General features: G+C 34.9%; 1 protein-coding gene across 1 annotated transcript in view; it reads right to left on the reverse strand.

Moving 5' to 3' along the window:
* Positions 1-20078, reverse strand: part of LOC134539287 (titin-like) — a 299819-nt gene that overhangs the window by 153938 nt on the left and 125803 nt on the right. Inside the window, exons 34-35 of the mRNA XM_063381173.1 lie at positions 11849-11920; positions 10353-10439 (exon numbers count right to left, since the gene is read on the reverse strand). Coding sequence (XP_063237243.1) covers positions 10353-10439; positions 11849-11920 — 159 coding nt within the window. The remainder of the gene's footprint in view (positions 1-10352; positions 10440-11848; positions 11921-20078) is intronic.

The raw sequence follows: 20078 nt of genomic DNA on the forward strand, positions 1-20078 counted from the left end.
ACCGTACTGGACAGGAAATCATTGCAATGGTAATTGCCTGACCGCAACTTGAAAATCGATCGCTGTTGTCCGATGCTTAATCCTGTCATGTTTACTACCAACACAAAGGGGCTCGGTATCTAACAGTGGAGCGAATATGCGAGTGTGACGATTATGCAGAAATCCACTGAAAATATTTCATTACGTTTCCTCTTTTCAATGGTCCGAATAATAATGGTGGCGTGCAAGACGTATCAGATCATTACCAGTTAGTATATTTTCAGACATATTATATTTTTAGATAACGCACAGCTTAAACCAGCGGGTCTAAAAACACAAAATTTCGCAAAGGAGTTTCTTATAAAACATAGGTAAACACTAAGAAAGGAATTTTAAAAATTCATCCCCTAAGGACATTAAATAGAGGATATAGACATACAAAGTAACAGAGGTACAAACCGTAAATGTCATTTCCCTATGTCCTCCAAGCAATAGCAGTGAACAAATAGAGTAGAAAGTAAGGAAAATTAAAACTCTTGACTATTTTTTGTCGCCATGTTTCATACAATTGTCATCACCCGTTTTGTACTTTATTGTTTACTGTTATCATTAAAATGAATTAGGTACCACACAAATTAGCACAGAACTGCATCACATTAGCTGTACAATTTAGTTTAGAACTTCGTAAATAAACGGCGTTGCATTGAATTTAATTTAATTTAATTTAATTGCATTGAATAGAATCGTGGAATTTGGTATTTAGGCTTCTGAAGAACTTTGAAAATAAGCACCAAACAAAAAATTACATTTTGATTTATTTAAGTGTTAATTTATCAAAAGGGAAATGTCACGGATAGACCTTAAAATTGAAGTATGAAACACACATAGGAAATAACGGGGAAGAAAGAGATTCAGAGATATTTATGTTAAAATGACTGAATGCAATTAAGTAATAAATATTCTTATTCAAAAAATAAGTAACTTAGATGTATATATGTTTTTAGGTTTATTCATATGTTTTGGTAAGCATTTGAGTAATTTTGAGTTAGGTTATGTTTTGTAAATTTATGTAAGTATTGAAGTATTAAATTTAAATGACTTATTTTTATTCTTATTACAAAAAATAGTTTTAGATTGATATAAGTTTTCATGTTTATTCACTACCAATAAAAATTGTACCATTTTGCGAAATCAAACCCTAAGGGGTGAAAAAGGGGTAAATACGTTTTTAAAATAATCTTCTACCTGTTTGTGATTGAGTTGTCAGACAATGCACAGTCTAAAACGGTGAACCTCGAGATTTGAAATTCAGAGGAAATGTTGCATTGTTGATGCCTTCTGCGTCTTCTGGCGACGTCTTTTACACTTTAATTCTTTACTCACTTTCAGACCCGCGGTTTGTGGGGGTGTTAAAGATAAAAAATTTCCCATCAGCCAAGTATATTTCCTACAGACTTGAAACTTGTCAGGGGTTTCTTTATATTACATACACATTGACTGAGCAATGGGTTTTCCTAAAATCAGTATCCAAAGCAGGTTTAAGATGGTTTGAAAGATAATTTTTTTTTTTTCAAGTTTATATCATAATGACTTGAAATTCAGCAGTGATGTTACTTATAAAACATATTCATCAACTAAGAATGTGGTTTTCCGAAAATCAGCTCCCATAGAGGGTTACAGGAGCGTTAAAAATAAAAATTTTATGTATTTCAACAATTAAGTTCTACAAAATTTTTTGGGGTGATAAAATTCAAAATTTTCCATTTTTAAAGTATATTTCCTTGAGATTTTAAACTATGCAGTGATATTCTTTATATTACACAGCCAACAACTCCGAACAAGATTTTCCGAAAATCACTCTCAAGAGGGGTTTAGCCCGGGCAACACAGTGTATTTCAGCTAGTTTATAAATATAACATAAAAATCTCAACATTTATTAAATATACAATGAATGTTGATAGCTTTGGTATTATGACTATTAACTATTTTTTTAATAGCAAAACAATATATATGTACTAAAAAAAAATATTGTTTTCTAGAAGCAAAAGTGAGATACCTAATATCCTTTACTGTAACATTAAAATTGTGTAAGTAACTACGATTGACTTCCTCAAAAAACTGTCACATTGTCATCAGTAACATGAAAGACAAATAAATACTAATGTGTGCACAAAAATTAAAAATTAAGTTTTGGTTGAATTTACAGGTTGATACAATCAAGAAGTTGATAACTTTCCTGAATAAGTGTTTAAAGTTTATACAAAATCAAATTAGCTGCAGATAAGGTTAAGTAAAAAAATATAATTTTGCAAAAAATTATAGTACTTACTGATGGTAAACTTGTTAACGAGTAAAGTAAGGAAACTTATTTACAATTTATTTCCAGCTTAAAATTTCTGGACAAAATTTTGACCGTTTTAGCTAGAGTTCTATCCACAGAAAATAATGTTTACCAAATCAATACGCTGTGACTGACGGTGAAGGTATTGGAAGGTATTGAAACAATGATATAGGTTTGCTAGTGGCGGCGACATGAACACCCAATGCAACAATGTACCACCGTGGAACAGCACGGACTACTTACAACACTCGCAGCAGTGGGCACAGCAAACTACAAACACAACAGCGAGCACTAGTAAAGCCGTGGCGTGGCGTGGCAACATCGTGCAGGCACGTTCACGGGCCGTGCCATCGCTCCGCGCCGGCGGCGAGAGCCATCTACAGCGCAGGCAACACCACCGCGCGAGGGGCGCTACCGCGCGCAGACGAGGTTGAAGCTACGGCATGCACGCGGCAACAGGTTGGCACGGCCGGCAATGCAGAGGGCGGCGTGCGCGATCGAGGTCGTGCGACTATATCCCAGTGACACGGCGACGGCGTCACGCTCCCGCCCAAGAGTGGCGTGTCCTACCCGGGGGGGAGCAGAAACAGCACGCTAATGCGATTAGACGCATTCCCCGTCCTCTGCTCTTTCCCGACAAGGAAGACCTACAACCATGAGCGTGGGCCGCCCCTTCCAACCCCCCCCCCCCTCCAGCCCACCTCCCCTCGCGAGGCGTTACTCAATGCATGCACGGCTTTCAGAATCTCCCATCCTAGCCATCAAGTCTATTACTGTCAGTTACTCAGCCAAATTACCAAACAAATTTCAAACTTTCAATAGTCGTAAGCAATCTTTAATTTGTACGTTAAGTAAAACAAATGATCTATTATTCAGAATCACTAAAAATTACAATAAATGTGCAAGGTTCTTTCCTGAATTAGATAGCAACATAAAATTAAAAAAAAAAAAATACAACTATACCTAACTTAATTTTTTTTATTTCCTACATTATAAATTATAATTTTGTAAAGAAATTATTTACTAATTGTTAAATGTTGCATGTTGAGTGTATTGTTTTTGTTTTGTTGTCTTGTATTTTGTATTGTTTTGTTCTGTCTGCATGTATCTGTGTTTTTTGTATCGTGCCTACCACCCAAGGCCATAAGCTGTAGGTAGGCATGCAACAAATATTAAATAAATAAATAAATAAATAAATAAATAAATAAATAAATAAATAAATAAATAGTTCGGGTTGTATTTTTTGAGTCTGATCACACAAATTTGATTCCCGCTTCCTTAGAAATGCTATAAATGTGATAATGTTTCTGAAGTAATTTTTCTTGGGTCACATGAAATCATTCACAAAAAAAAAAATTTTTTATAATTTTCAAAAACATGTTTTTTTCCAAGTACAAAAGATTTTTGATCGCTTCGCTCCGCTCACTGGGTGAAGTTTCACATGCTCTATCGGCTGTCAAGTGATCTTTGCGTCACCTTTACGCTGACAAAGTTGATTACACTCCTGGAGGCCTTGGCAATATTCTGTAAGACATTCACTGATTTTGTGGGGACATAGATCCCTACTTTCATTTCTGCCAACATTTCGTTGTTTGTTTCTTGACTAACCTCAGCTAATTTTGTTGCTGATACCTACCCCGTAACTTTTGTTTGATTAAGGTATCTTCGTATGAGCACTAAGAATACAAAATGACAGCATGATGCATGCTCTAGTGTCTTGCAGCACTGATGAGAATTATATATTTTTCTGCGCCCGGTAAATCAAAATTCACTATCAGCAACTGTTACAAATCATATAATTGAACAGACAGTAATTATGTGTTTCAAATGCTTAACCTTATAATTTATTTCCCTAGCTGCAGATACAGTAATGGAAGCCATCTTAAAATTCTCACAAAAATTATTTCTTGAGCAATAATACAAAATATGAATGGTTTGCATACAATTTTTATAATCTAATATGTTAAATTATGTGTTTGTAAACTAAGCCTTTTTTTTTTATGATTATAGCGAACATGAAATCTCTTCATTTGTCAAAGACTCCACCTAAAGAAAAGTTACCATTAAAAATCCTTGCACATTAACCTTTGCTGTGTGAGAGTTATATAAAGTAAGAAATTTTATTACTTTTTAGATTGTTTCCAATCATTCACTTTCTAACCAAAAACAAATTATTCCAAACATAGCACAAGAAGTTCAACCAATATTTCATTAATCGAAGTACGAGTAAAGATAGATATAAAATTTTTTTAAGAGCACTGACATTCTGACAAGAGTTACATCATGAACTATAAAATTTCTTCATGCTTTACATTATCTCATTAGTTATGCTGAGTCCCATTTTCATCAGTGTAAGTCTTCCAAAGAACTGACAGAATCTGTCGCAAGGTCCACGTATTCTTCAAAAGTAATAGCTTTAAATTAGCTGAGATAAATACCTAAGTTTCTCAAAAGTGGCACCTGTGAAATCTGTTGACCGAAAACTCACGGCATTAATCACACGCACCGATCATCACATGCCGTTTCTCCCCCCCAGGTTTCATGCGAGGACGGAACAGAACATGCAGTCATGCACGTGCACGCAGACAGTTGGCCAATGAGACGATGTCGGCAGGTCGTGGAGACACGCTAAGACGGAGTGGCTACCAGAGATCCCAGCTCCCTCCTCCTCCGACCCCGCGGGGCAACTAAACACGTCCGGAATGCAACTAGTGTCCAACACAGAGACGCTCCCCTCTTGGCATATCATGAGCTGTTACTTACACTCCCGACTCGCTGCAGTTCGCCGGCGGCAGTTGTTTGCGAGTGAGCTGCAGAGATTGGCGAGTCACAACTCAACCAAACCAACAGAAAGTCAGTTCGCAAAACCACCCACTGTTCCTTTTTTACATGACAGGGAGATATTTCATGGGCGTGACTGTAACTACAATTTAAAATGTAAACACTACTCAAAAATTTATGCATGAGACAAATAAAATAAAATTTTTTTTTTAAAATAAAACACAAGATGTTGGCTCAGTTCATGAACAGAAAGGTAATACTTTTAAATGAATAGTTTTCAAAAGTAAAAACTAAATATTTTCATGTGAATGTTGTATTAAAATTGAATCAAATTATGAATTATGTACCTTGAGAATCAAACACAAACAAATGTTTGTTACTTTTCTTTGTGGAGAAATCATTATTTCCTTGGTAAAAGTATGTGGCAATTATTAAAAAGTAAACTGTTATGTTTTAGAAGTAATTTTGGCAAGACTTAGGAAAACTTGAACAGAAAACATTTAAAAAAAACTTTTTGTGACACGTTAGGATATTATTGAATCCTGAATAATTAACTATGTAAGTTTTTACAAAAATTACATTTTGGATATTCATTCATTTCAAAAGTAAGTTTCTTTATTTTCTACCTTTGCTTTTTGAGGGAGAAAACAAAGAATGCTGTGATGTTATGTTGTTTCAGGAATGATATTTCAACACAACTGTTAGATTTATTTTAGTGTCTTATTTATTTTTAAGCACGTATTTGCAAAGCTATCATACAGAATACAAAGGCACGTAATAGTTGTCTATCCTTTACGGAAAAATAAAAGCAAAAATATTTGTTTTCATCAATAAAAAATACAGATGACCGCACCTTTAAGTTAACCTAAGCTTACGATTTATTAAACACCATGCTGAAGTATGATCAGACTTCTTGCCACATAAGCGCAATGATTTAGTGAGCATGCCCAACCCTTTGTACATTAAGTATGACTAACCTTACTTACGACAACATTCAGTACCAAAACTCTACCTCGTAGGCTCTTTTTTTTTTATAATTTTCAAAAAGCTTCCTAAAACAAGTTAACCACCTTTTTTTATCATGAATTCATGATCTCTCCACACAGAAATTGAGTAAAAATAAAAAGAAAGAAAAAAGCATGAAGTTTTTATATTTCACTCACCACCCCACGAGCAAAGACGAAAGAAACCGTCGGCCTTCCTCAAAGATAGTCACAATTTAAATACTAACTGCAATTACGTTTAATAGAACAAGTATGCATATTTTTTTTTTTTTTTTACTTGCAGAATGCTGTAAATATCGATACTTTTGAATACTTAAACTGATGATGAAACAGAATATTCAGACGGCACGAGGAAGTGGTTCGGCACGGTACGTGCAGGAGTGGAGAGACTGCCACAACTGCGCGCGCCAAGAGCACTCTACAGGAGCGGGGCCGAGCGGCGAGCGCGGGCATCGAGCGGGGCCGGCCGAGACGCGGCCTCGGTAAGCCGATCCTCTTAGCGGAGGAAAGGAGCTTGAAACCCTACCGCGGCCGTGACGCGACGCGAGCACGGAGCGAGAAGCCTCGCATGTCGCCGTCACGCCAGACGCCCGCGGCACTGCGCGCATCGCGAGGCTGTCACCGTGTACCAGACGACTAGCTTTTATTGTGCGCAGATCTCTTGTGTGTTGGGAATAAAACTCCTAAAATGATTTGCTTATTTTTTGCTTGTAATGTAAAACTGACTCAATCCATTGAGGATATAAATTTAATGAATATTAGTGAGCGTGTTGTATGCATAGGAATGCATCAGCAGACATAAATATACAAACTAACGCATTCTTTAAAGAATGATAAGAACCATTTCATTAAACCACAAAAAACTGCACATGTATTCACGGAACATGCCGGTCGGTAGTACGGAGAGACAGAATTGTTCCCCTTCTACTCTCTTCTCTTGAAATTTTTGATTGGGTAAGCATTTTACTTTTCTTCCCATGCTAACATACTAATTACTTTGTGGCTGAAGAAATTTTTATTGAGTAAGAACCATATCCTCAAAAATGGAAGATAAAATTGAAGCATGTTCAGAAAAAACCCTGTCAAACCGACAGGGTGTTGCTTTGTAAGTCTCATTTAAAGAAAGAAATTGGTTGGGGCTGTGTTGGGACACACGGCTGTTGGTTTAGCGTGAAACGTCGGTGTGAGAACAAGAAATTGACTGCGTATTAAAACTTCTAGAACAAAAAGACACAGAATGGTGCTATTCGCTCGATAGAGGTACAACAGCGGTACAGGTGCTCGCATTCACTGAACTTGCAATGGCAGCTTTGTGACGCTCCCGAAACCGTATCGCTCGCTCCACACCGGACAATGGGGTAACCTGTGCGTGGCCCATGGCCCCCTCTTTCCAACTATAGGCGTGAATTATATTTTCGGCTGGCTCTTGCACAGGCTGACACTTTACATTTTTACATATAAATGTTGTCCAAAGCACGCTATTATTGGCTTAAATTTCAGTATAGATATACTCTAATCACAAACACACGAATCACCGCGCTATCGCGTCTGAGTCGTGAGCTACACTGAACAGAAAGGACAAGAGAGAGAGAGAGAGAGAGAGAGTCAATCCGCGCGGTTTCCCTTCCCTGCCAACCTGCCAGAGACGCGAACTCAAGGTTTTATCAGCGAGCTAACTGTACACGTTAAATAATGACACCGCACCAATAGTTAGGGAATTATTAAGGCCAGACGATACAGATCTTTTCATTACGGTACAAACTTATATTCTGGTACCTGTATGTGTCTGTGTAATTTTAACGATGTTTCACGTCAAAAAGGTTTGAATTGATGGCAGCCAAAGCCCTAAGTGTCTATTTTATTGTCCACACGCTACAGCAAACGTTGCTGCGGCCTTTACGTTTCTTAACCGAATATTTTAACGAATTCACAGCATTGTGCACACGCTGCTTGCAAGTAACTGCTCGCAGCCGAGACCGTTTGTTGCATTCACTTCAATTTGGAACCACTTCCACCAGCCGTACATGTTTGCTTGAATTTTATATGTTTATGTTTTACAGGAGGGGTTTCCCCCCCCCCCCCCCCCCTCAACCCAGTAAAATAGTACTGTGTATGTTGAATTTCTGCTAGACTGTCCCTGAAAACTATGAAAACAAAAAAAAATGGTTTTAAGATAATTTTAAATTTTCTACACATACTAAAAATAGGCAAAACTTGTAAATAATAATAAAAAAGATCTATTAATATGTACGTATGTGATTCAATGCTTTGACTCAAACCTTAAGTCTCTTTTGAATTTTTTTTTTCATTCCAACAAAACTGTGCATAATCTAATGAAAAAAATTGCATTAACTTGATTAAAAAATTAGATAAATTATAACTTGTATGGAGCTACTGAAATATAATCTCACACAATACATAAAAAAGTAAACATTAATATTGATTTTACTGTTACTAAGATAGCTTTCAAAATCTTTCTGTGTCTCGAGTCACACCTGTTCCCACCCACACTCTATGATACTGCATTCCAACTAAATTAAATATTTTTTTAAATCAAAATATTTGAAAAACCTATCTGACCATAAAAAGCATAGTCTGACTACGACAATGTCAGTGATAACCTAGTTAACATAGTGACCATTAAAAAAAAAATTTGCATTTTTATATTTTTATTGTCCTATAAAAAATTTAACATTTATTTTTGGTGGCTCATTTTTCAGGTACTTCAAAGAACAGTTGGATGAATTCTCAGCAATTTTAATTTTTCACAATCCACCTACGGATAGCAATCAATAGCAACATAAATGTTTACCAAGATAAAAGCCTACTTATGAAGCCCTTATTTTTTTTTACTACAGCTTTTGTTCAGAAATAAGTTTATGTTTAAGTCCCCTTTACTTGTAACATAATTCCAACCATCACAAAAATACCTAATGAAAAAATATTTTTGTTAATATTTAATATCTAACACAATTGGGGGTATAAAAATTGTTTGTGAGGTTTCCCATGACTTAAGTTGGTTATTTGATATTCTTATCAATGCTATCATTTTAGGCTGTTCCTGAAAGTTGATCACAATAGCTCTCTTGCATTTTATGCTTCATCACGAATTTTGACACAATATATGGGCTAGTTATTAACTCACAGTGGGTAGAAGGTGATCACTTGCATGACATTTTGCAGCTCGCAATAACACTTAGAACACACCTGGTGACCAAATTTGTGATCAAACAACAAATACAAAAGCGCTACTATGAGAGACTCACAGGTCTAGCCCTAAAATAACAGCAATGAAAATAAAATAAAATAACCAAATGGCTTGTGGGACTGAGCCCTAAGGCTGTGTGTTCCGTTCCAGCTAATTATTTTATATTTACTTTCCACGTGGTTAAACTTGCAAACTTCTTGAGTGGCTAAACTTTTGTCAAATGACAAAAAAATATATATATATATATTGCATACTTTTTTCCATAATTAGCTAGCAAAACTGTATTTTTAATGTTTTTTTGCAGCATGGATAAGAAGAATGAAAACGGAATGTAAAACTGGAACTTTTTAGGTTCAAAGTCAATTTTACTGGCTACTATGTGATGGGGTTTAATTTCTATATCAGAAAAGAAATTCTTTAATTTTAGCTAGCCCTTTTTTGAATCCTCGGTAGTTTTACGATATTAAAAAAATTTGAGTGAAATTAAATAAATTTTTCTGAAAGAAATGTGAAATTCAGCACGCAGTAGCCACCAGCATTGCCTTTGAAAACAATTATTTTCAGTTTTTTTTTCATTCCATTCGGTTCTCCTCATACGTACTGCACCAAAAATGTTAAAAATTTGAACTTTGCCAGCAAATTGAGCAACAAGTTTGCACTAAATACATGAAGTTCGGCCACTCGAAAAAGTCCACGGGTTTAACCGTGTTGAAAGTAGAAATGAAGTAATGACCCTGGACGAGGTAAGAAGGTTTCAGAACTGGCCACGGAGTTGACGGTGCTGGGACCACCTGCTTGCGGACAGAGCCTGCCACACACGACCCACGAGGCGTCAGGGTGAGCAGCTCCCTGTTCCCGCGCCTTCTCCGCTCGGAGCAAACTCTCGGAGCCGCTGGCCCCACGCCATGAACACCATGATATGCCAAGAGAGCCCGCGCACTACCCACGACACAGCAAGATGCACAGACGGGAGGAAGCGCGTGCAGGCGCGACACACGGCGGGCGAGGGGACGCCGGGCCGGGGGGCCGGCCGCCCTACCTTCTGAAGGTACGAGGTGTGCGGCGGGAGTCCTGGTGGCGGCGGTCGCGGCGGGGGCCTGGTCTCCAGGCTGCCACGTCATCGCTCCTGCAACCACACCGCAGTCCCCCACCGGCTGCAGTTCTACTGTGAACGCTGGCACACCCTACAGCTGACAGCTGGACCCAACATTCAGCTGCAGCCATCATGGCTTTAACTGGAGCTAATTTTGTAGTTATTTTATTAATTAATTTATTTATTTATTTATTTATTTATTTAATATTGTAACATGCCCACCAACAGCCGAGGGCTTTAGCGGTGGGCACAACACATGTATACCAGGACAACATATAAACAATACAAACAAAATACAAACAAACAAGTAAAGTTAAAATAAGTATAACTATTAAAAATAAACATCAAAATATAAAATGCATAAAAAGAAATACAAAACATAGACATTACAGTATAATGAAATTACTAATTGCAGGCTTATGTACTACTAACACATAATAATCAGTGTAATAAGAAGTAACTACTTGTTTCTTCTCTCAAGCCCTGTTTCCAACTGAGTCTTACGGCCAAGAATACTAACTGTCGAGTTTACAGAAATCAGCAGTGGTATGTTGAAACACCCACTTAGTTAACGAATAACCAAGTTCCTAACACGTGGTTCTATCTTCAGTTACCAACAGTCGAAAAAAAAAACCTACAAACTCATCTCTCCTCTCTTGTACTTCAGATAGCATCTGATTCTTCTGCTACTTTCTTACTTTTGTCTTGTCTCCTCTGGATTTCAGCTACACCTTTTTTTGTTTCCTCGTATTCTTCATTCCCATCACCTGAACGTGGTAGTATCGCCTCATTGCCACTTCTATACAATACATGTGTGTTTGTAAATCCACAAAAAAAGTCCTATTTATAATCTTTAAATAATTAATTTGCTTAATTTTTAGCGTTACGACTCACATAACCCTATACTTTTCCGTACTGTGAATAAAATGTCAAATATGAAGTGTCTATTCAAAAAATTTTCTTGGCAACAAAATTTTTTTGTTAAATAACATTTAAATTTCCATATGTTTTAATATTTTTCTCTCCTTGCAAGTGAAAATGCCTTGTAACTTTGATGTTTCGTAACTTTAACTTACAACAGACTAGATTTTTTTTATACAATTCCTGTTTCATTTATGTTAACGCTATGTATTATTTAGAATGGGACAAACTATAAACATTATATATTAGCAGATACACTAGGTTTTACCAGACATGTTAACCTTTCTGAACGGTTCTGTAGCAAAAGTTAAAAAATTAAACAAAATATAAATAAATAAATAAAGTTTTATTCTATCCATTCAACAGTTATAATGACTGGAAATCTTACAAATTAATATTGGACTATGTTACCCTAGGGTCAGATAGCTTTCAAAAACAAGAGACCGAATGTTGTGTGCCCACAGTTCCCGTCCAGATCCGGGCTCAATGAAGGAAAAAACGTACCGATGGCCGAGCCTCACCTGTCGTGTCCTTGAACTCGGCCGGGCTCGGGGGCGGCGTCTTGGAAACCCTCGGCGACATGACCTCCGGACCTACAGCAAGTCCACACGGCACACGTGAGTCACGCACAGCACAGCTGCGCCACCGCCCACAACACGAGCCGTGACTCCGGCTGTGGGGAGCTCCGACCCAAGTGCTCAAAGTGCATTTTTCTAAAGCACGTACTAAATAAAAGGAATTTTTTCCAACTCCTCAGAAAAAAAATATGTGTGTGTGGAGAACACGCACAACAGAAGTGAAGCCTCATGCTTATTAGGTTTACATAGAGAATAATAATTGAGAATAGTAAGGACGCGGGTATGAACTCAGATAAAAAAAAAAAAAACTCCGATCAAACATAAATTGCACTTATAAAGTCTATCTCACACCTTTAGACATTTCAAATCACAGTGTTCACATACTAAAAATAAATAACACTTATAAAGCAAACCTCTTAAGTCTATATATCTTTATTTACATTTTCAATCACATAAAAATTAATGATATTTATAAAGTTAAATGCACAAATCAGTAACTCTATCCCATGTGAAGAAAGAATTAAATAAATAAAAGGAATATGGTAGTAGCAATCGTTAGCCATTACAAAAACTGAGGAATAAATAAACACAAGCATACGAGAATTCCGTAGCATCACTGCTGCATCATTTCTACCTCTCCCCTGCCGGCCGTTACACCTAGCATACAGCATGCTCCGCTGCGTACCTATCCCCCCCCTCCCCCCTTTTCTGTTCCTTCTTTCCATTCGACTGCTAGTGTATGCGTTGGAGTGGCGTCGCCGCTGTCACATTCTGCTCTACCGATCTCCCCAACACGTTCTAAACTATTCCTTCATGCGATCATAATTTTTATAACGTTTGAAAATCGTAGCCCCCTCAGCAAAGAAGTTACACTTCAAAAACAATTCCCCTTCCACTATAGAGCATCCCACTCTTAGAGTGCAGTGTGGAGGTTAATGGGCAATTTCTCTCTCTCTTTCTCTCTCTCTCTCTTTCTAACACACGACTGCCGTGAGCACTGTCCTTGTTTCTGCTTGTGCTGTTGCCCCACATCATTTAAATTTAAAATTGTATTTTTTGGACAAAGCATTTTTTTATTATCGTATAGCAACAAAATACGCATCAGACGATACATATTTTGCATACTTAATGGCATTTCTAGGAGCAGAAAAATTTAAAAAAATGTATCTTCCTCACTGAAAAACTATTTTGAAGTATTAGAAATTAAATCACATTGAAAAAAATTAACTTACAAATGTACTGAAGATTTTTTTTGTTAATAAATCCATGTTTTAGGACATCTCCGAATAAATCTCAAGACAAAAATGTCCCATGTTTCAGTTACATATATTTTTTTATAATCCTAAAATGTATTTACTCAGAAAGTGACATATCAAAAAGTTAATCAGCAGCAAAGTTTTTTTTACTATTAAAGTTAGATGGGGTTCGAAAGCATGAAATATGTTCACAATGAACGGAATTTGTTTTCAAAAGCAACACGACCTCAATTGCTCCTACAGTTTTCATGTCCACAGCTGTGAAGATGTGCCTTATCAGCGCAAGAGCGTGCTGCAATAAAGGCTCACTCCCAAACTGCTGTCATGAGAGGACACTCGGCCGTGTGTTTGGAGAAGTGAGGTTTTATCGTACAAGCAAGTTAAAAAGACAAAGGCTTCCTTAGTCAGCTATTGCCTTCGATACGCATTTCTGAAAACCATTTTGCCAGTTATTGCCTTTTCTCGCGGCCAAGCGACCTGCTGTGTCCGGTGACTTGTTACAGTTACAATTTTTATGGGTTATATTTACTCACATATGTGAATTTTGTGGATTACAATAAATGCAAAGTGTGGAATGAGGAACACCAAAAAGGAACTACATTGGTAGGCTATGAGGGAGGAAGCGTAGGATTGTGTTGAAAGTAGTTGAGTATTTAAAAAAAAACTATGAATTTGACCAAGGCAATTAAGGAAACATTGGTCATCTTTGGTCAACGGTAATAATAATGATTAAAAGGCATGTGTTACAACTAATTTCTTTATCAAGTTCACTTTACAATCATAGTATTAATTTGTATCCATGAATGTGTGTGAACGATTTCTTGTAAGTTAAAGTGAAAAGTGGCTATTTATTACAAATTCATAAGCATGATAGTATAAAATATCATAAATTACAATATGAGTTCTTAAAATACTTCTTGTGCAATCAGTATTCCAAAGAAACACATCTCCTGAAATTCGTAATGTGTTAAAGATTTGGCATCTGCACGCACCATAGGCCATTTAATGCAATCCAAGAATGAGACAATCTATAATTAGACCCATACACAAATGTTATGAAACAAAAACAGATACATTGTACCAGAACCAACTATACATTGGCTGTTCTAAAAAAAATGGACAATAATAATAATTGTTTGTGACAGACACAAAGTCCTAACGTTCACCTCCAAAAATATGGTTGCCCACATTTAAAATCTTTTCACCGGCTTTGAACACAGAAGGCCCAAGTCGGCCCAGAAACAGAGACTATTTTCCAAGGTCAGTTGGAGAAGTTTGCTCAGGAAGTTTGCTGGGAAAACTATGGAGCGCATGAGCTAACCTGTATTATTCTGAGCAGTAAGTCAGTTACCATTAAACACAGTATCTTGACACATCAACACAAACACAACTTCAAATTAATAAATATAATAGGATTATTATCACTACCAACTTTATATTTTTCTCTTATAATTAAAGAAACTAAAAAAAATAATTAATTATGTACATGGAAAGGTAACTCTAATAAAACCATGATAATTAATTTTATCAACGTGTGTAAATAACTTATTTGAACAAGTGAATTGCAAATTAGTCTCTCATAACTCAAATAACTGCACTATTGTGTTTAAATTTAATTCATTCACAAATTCACATGATTGTAATGTTTAAAAATACTCGTGCCCAACTAAAGTTTCTGAAACTTACGACATTTACACAAAGCTGATAAATGAAGACTGCAAAGACTGTTTGCAATGAAACATGCAAAGATAAAAGTTATTAGTTATATAACTAAGTTAAGTTCAAACACATATTATGTGCAGCTAAGTTAAAAACTGTACTGATTTGTTAAATTTTTATTATCACACTTCAAACTAAGGAAAACACATGTATGTTCATACAAACCTGATTTCACAATTTTTGAAATTAGTCACGCATAAGTAATTCTTTAAACAAGCGAAAGAACTGTTAATGATAACATTTTAAGAGACCAAAAATTAATAAGATTAATAATTCAAAAAAAATTTTTTCTCAAAGCACAGGTAGTTAATAGGATGAAAACCATATCTCAAATTATAGTTAAAACTAAACTTACATTCATGTGAACATAAAATAAATGCAACATTTAAAAAACTAAACAAGGCGTGTGGGTACTTACGTTTGATGAGGACATCAAAGGATCTGCATACATTCTTTCCTACAATGTTCTGCTATATCTCTACATCTCTACGGTCACAATGCATGTCTAACAGCAGTGTAGGCAATGTATTTCCCCACTACAAGAAAACAAGGCAGCTTTTCTAGTTAAGAAAAGAGTAACCTAATACTTTTTAAAAAGTTTCCTTGTAGTTTTGTAAAACACATTACCGAAAATACTTCTATAGTAGTATTATATATATGTGTGTGTGTGTGTGTGTGTTAACAAGAATTAACACTCTTTTCCCAGCTGTCTTTCTGTACTCCAAACCAATTAAAAAAATAATAAAAATAAAAATTAATTACCATTTCTTAAAATATTGTTATGGCATATTTTTTTACAGAAGCATATACAACTGATTCTTGTAAATTATTTCATTTAAAAAATTGGAAGTGAGTTTGATAAATTTGTTCTGCAATGGTGAACTATTATAACATGAAACCTAGTTCTTGCTGACTTCTGACATTTAATTGTGCTGAAATATTATAGCTATGTAAGCTCTGCTTTCAAATGTGCTTTCATTTCTCTGTTAAGGCTCTGCTAATAGGTCATATTAGGCTATTGTTAGTTTGCAGCTCCAAAGCTTAAATTGTTTCGAGCTAAGCAGAAACTGTTAACTTCTTAAAATAAAATAAAAACCATTAATTTTAATATACAATTTTAAAGCTATTGAAAGACAAGGTAAACCTTTGAAAATTTGCAACTTACCCTTTCTGTTATTCCGACCTTATTTCTAACACTAATCGTGCATGAATAGCAAATACAAAACTATCAACAAACATCAAGAATATACAGATTAAAATAAATATATATTTCCATTATAAAATATTGAAAAACACAGAATATAAGTAACACACTTAGAATACTAATAATTTATAAAAACAAACTATCAATATATTTTGTGACATAAAATTTAAAACAAAATGAAATTTCAGACTGCACACAAACACGATTTTCATAATTTTAAAACAAAATTTTGAAAGTGAATGTAATGTAATGTTATCAAACAATTGCAATTACAAATGTGCTGTGACTTTTTTTTTAATTTAAGAGGAATGCATTTTCTTGGCGATAATGAAAACATTAATTTTTGCATGTTGCTGAGACTAAGTAACCACCTGAGACAGGCAGTGTTTCGATGCCAGCAAGCAGACTTGTGTTATGCAACAAACTCAAACATTTGTACTACCAACTAAACAAACGTGGGAGGAAAAAAAGTACTTACATTTAGAAGAAATGTTTTTTTGTTCTTTTCCCCACTTCCAAGTGAGCACACAGGTTCTGAAAACTTACCTTCGCTGTTCTTGAGTAAAAAAAAAAATCTGGTCAGTTGCAAACACAAACATGCAAATTTTACTTGAACTTAAAGAAGTAATGGTGACAGTTCCAAAAAACTAACTAAACAAAAAAATCCAATTTCGTAACCAAACCTTGATTAACTTTATGAACAAACTATAGTGTAAGAAGAGTACCTATTGGTAAACAACTGGCTGTTAGTGAACCTGTGTTAATTACTTCCCACTCTTGTTAATGATTATGATTAATGAAGCTACGTGGATCAAAATAAAAACATTTTAAAATTATATCATTAATAATTTATGGCCAAACCACCACATGTTTTTACAAAACACGTCACTGAACTATATAACTATATATTGTAAGTGAAGGTTTGGCTGTGATCAACATTTTATAACTTACAACAGCCACAAATGAAGTGTTTTTTTCCCCATAAAGACAGGACCAAAAAAAAAAGGCTGTAAAAGTGAAATCCACCTATCACTATTAATATTTTTAAATATATATATATTTTTTTAATGCTATTTCATGCCTTTAGGCAAGATTATAACATAGAAAGCAATAAAACTTAAATAACATAGAACTTTTTACCCCACAAAAACACAGTAATTCTAATTAATACTACAAACTTTTCGAAACTCGTGAGATTGAATGTATTCGTTAAAATATCACATTTGATTTGAAAATAAAATTGTCGGTCTTTTGTGTGGAACATGTTTAAAATTGAGTAACTTTATATTAAATAGAATTATAGAGGATAAATACCCAAAAAAAAAAAATTGGAATTTGGTATAATTTTCTAAAAGTTGTGTATATAATCGTATGTATATAAATAAAAAGAAGAAGCTTAAAATTATGTGAATTATGTTTGTAGGACCTAAACTTGGAAATGTATGAATATTTGGTTTTCCAACATTCCATTGAGTGTACTGCTTGTTTACTATTGTTCTTAGTATTCAACTTATAACTTAAATAAGTAACTGAGGGGGGAAAAAACAACTGAAATTGTGCTATTAGTGTCAGAAAGCCAAATAAAACTCTCTCTGTGTGTGTGTATGTATGTGTGTGTGTGTGTGTGTGTGTGTGTGAGTATGTCAAGCAATCTTGAATTTTAATTAAATAATATATTGTTTATACTGAACAAAAATATGTTTTCCACTGTCGAGTGACAATACCATATTAAAAATTAAACAATTTACATAATTCAGCATGTATTTATGCACAAATCATTTAAAAATATTAAAAAAAAAAAACACCATGATCTTAAGTTTTCAAACTTTACCACATAAAAAAAAAAATTATAACGATACTATGTATCAATATGAAGATATTAAAGATGGAAACTACTCTTTCCCTCTTAAAATAGGCACTGTTCAGAATAATACAGGTTTTTGCTGAAGTTAACAGCTCAGGTAATAATTCCTTACGGAGTTAACCATTTTACAGGGCAAATTCAATTAAAACTGGATTCGGAAAAATGGATGAAGTTGCTATTTTACACACAAATTAATTATTAAAGGCTATGTTACCAAGAAAAAATAATAGGTGTAATGAAATTTTCTATAAAAAAACTTCCCATTAACACTTTCAGCAAGTATTTTATCGTAAAAAAATTGTGAGTTCTCACTAACTTGTCATTAGATATGACTCTCTATTCAAGGACCCAATAAGATCTGACAGGTTAATGAATATAAATAAATATTTTTCTTTCCAAAGCAGACTTCACATTTCCAGCTTCACTTGACATTGCTTGAGAGAAAACTGAGATTAATATAAAATAGTTTACAAAAAATTCAATAACATAAAATAATTAGCAACTGTTAGTTAAAAAATGAAACCCAAAGAAGACTTTTTAAAATTTTCAATGCACTAGTATTTTTCTGACGACAATAAATTACTTACTTACTTACATCTTTCCTTGGAAGATAAAAACTTACAGGTATTCTATATCATGACCAAACCTATATCATCTAATAGCATTCTTTTTGAGCATGATGCGCGGAGAAAAAAAAAAATTAATTTTTTGTTGAGGAAGTAAAACAAAGATGGCCCTGAAAACCTTTTTTATTGCTGTTCAGTTAGTTGTATTGTCACAACTAAAAATAAATAAAGAAAATGTCTTAATGAACACTACAAAATCCTCTAAAATAAAACTAGGTATATGGTACTTATGACACTCAATGCATTTCATAAATTTTTTTAATAGTATACTCATTTTGGTTTTAAACCTTTTCCACAAGGTCATTATCATTAGAGACAGCATTTCATGTCAATCCTCTCAATTTTGAAACACACACTGTCACCAGGGAGCCAGTACTTACGTAAGAACGTAAATACTTTTGTTTAAAAATAGAATCAGGTGAGAGGGGCACAACAGGAGGGGAGATGGAGGGGAAATATAACCCCCCCTCCAAATTCCTAAGAAATCCTACAGCAAAAGAAAAGAATATGAAAGCAAACAGCAGGCAAAAATGTTATATCCCCCCCCCCCCTTCGACGCTCCTGCCAGGTGATATGGGATGTTGCTGTTTGTGTGTTGTTAAGTGAGAATTCATCTCATGCAATAATCAAGGGACCAATACACAGCACTTTGACTTTGACAACATTCTCCAAAGCTGTAACATTCTTAAGTTTGTTAATTGTATTGACGTGACAACGTCTAATAAATCGATGAATGCCGGCTGCACGCACGAAAAAGTGTCCCGTTACGCACATTGTTCCGTTACCCTGAGTTTTGTTACGCTCATTGTTCCGTTACGCTGTGTCCCATTGCGCTCATTGTTCCGTTACGCTGTGTTCCGTTACGCTGTCGGCGAGTGCAGTAATAATAGGTTATGTTACAATTGACTAAAAAATTATGGTGATTCATATAATTGATGATAGATATTTGATTACAGTTTATTTATATGAAAACTTCTTCATAATTATATTTAAACTTTATAGCTAAACGCCAGTTTTTCAAATTAATTACAAGTCATCTACAAGTGAACTGTTTCATCGACTGTTTATAAAGTGAAGTGAATAGTTAATGTGGTTTTCATTGCTTATTACAACAACAATTTCGGCAATAAAGGTTAATTATTCTTGCATTTTAAAAATCTGATTACTAGTAAAATTTCAAGTATTTATTCTTTTATTATTATGATAAAAAAGATACAATTTTATTCATAAAAGTATGCAATCATTTCATCAATGTTTTGTTATGACGTCGTCACGTTAAACTATCGTCTGTTAACCGACTTTACAGACAACCAATTTTTTTTTTCCATGATTATAACTCTGGTTTAGGCAGCGGTCAGACATGGCATACAAATTTTCTGTTATCGACCTGCGTTGTGTGTCTCTGCTAGTTGGAGACGCTGAGGCCAAAGTCGTCGCTATGTTTCCACGAAAGTATTTTTAATCCACTGCACTGTCATTTAATGTTTGTGTTTATTTGTACGAA

This window comes from Bacillus rossius, chromosome 15, assembly GCF_032445375.1.
Source record: "Bacillus rossius redtenbacheri isolate Brsri chromosome 15, Brsri_v3, whole genome shotgun sequence".
Lineage (NCBI taxonomy): Eukaryota > Metazoa > Arthropoda > Insecta > Phasmatodea > Bacillidae > Bacillus > Bacillus rossius.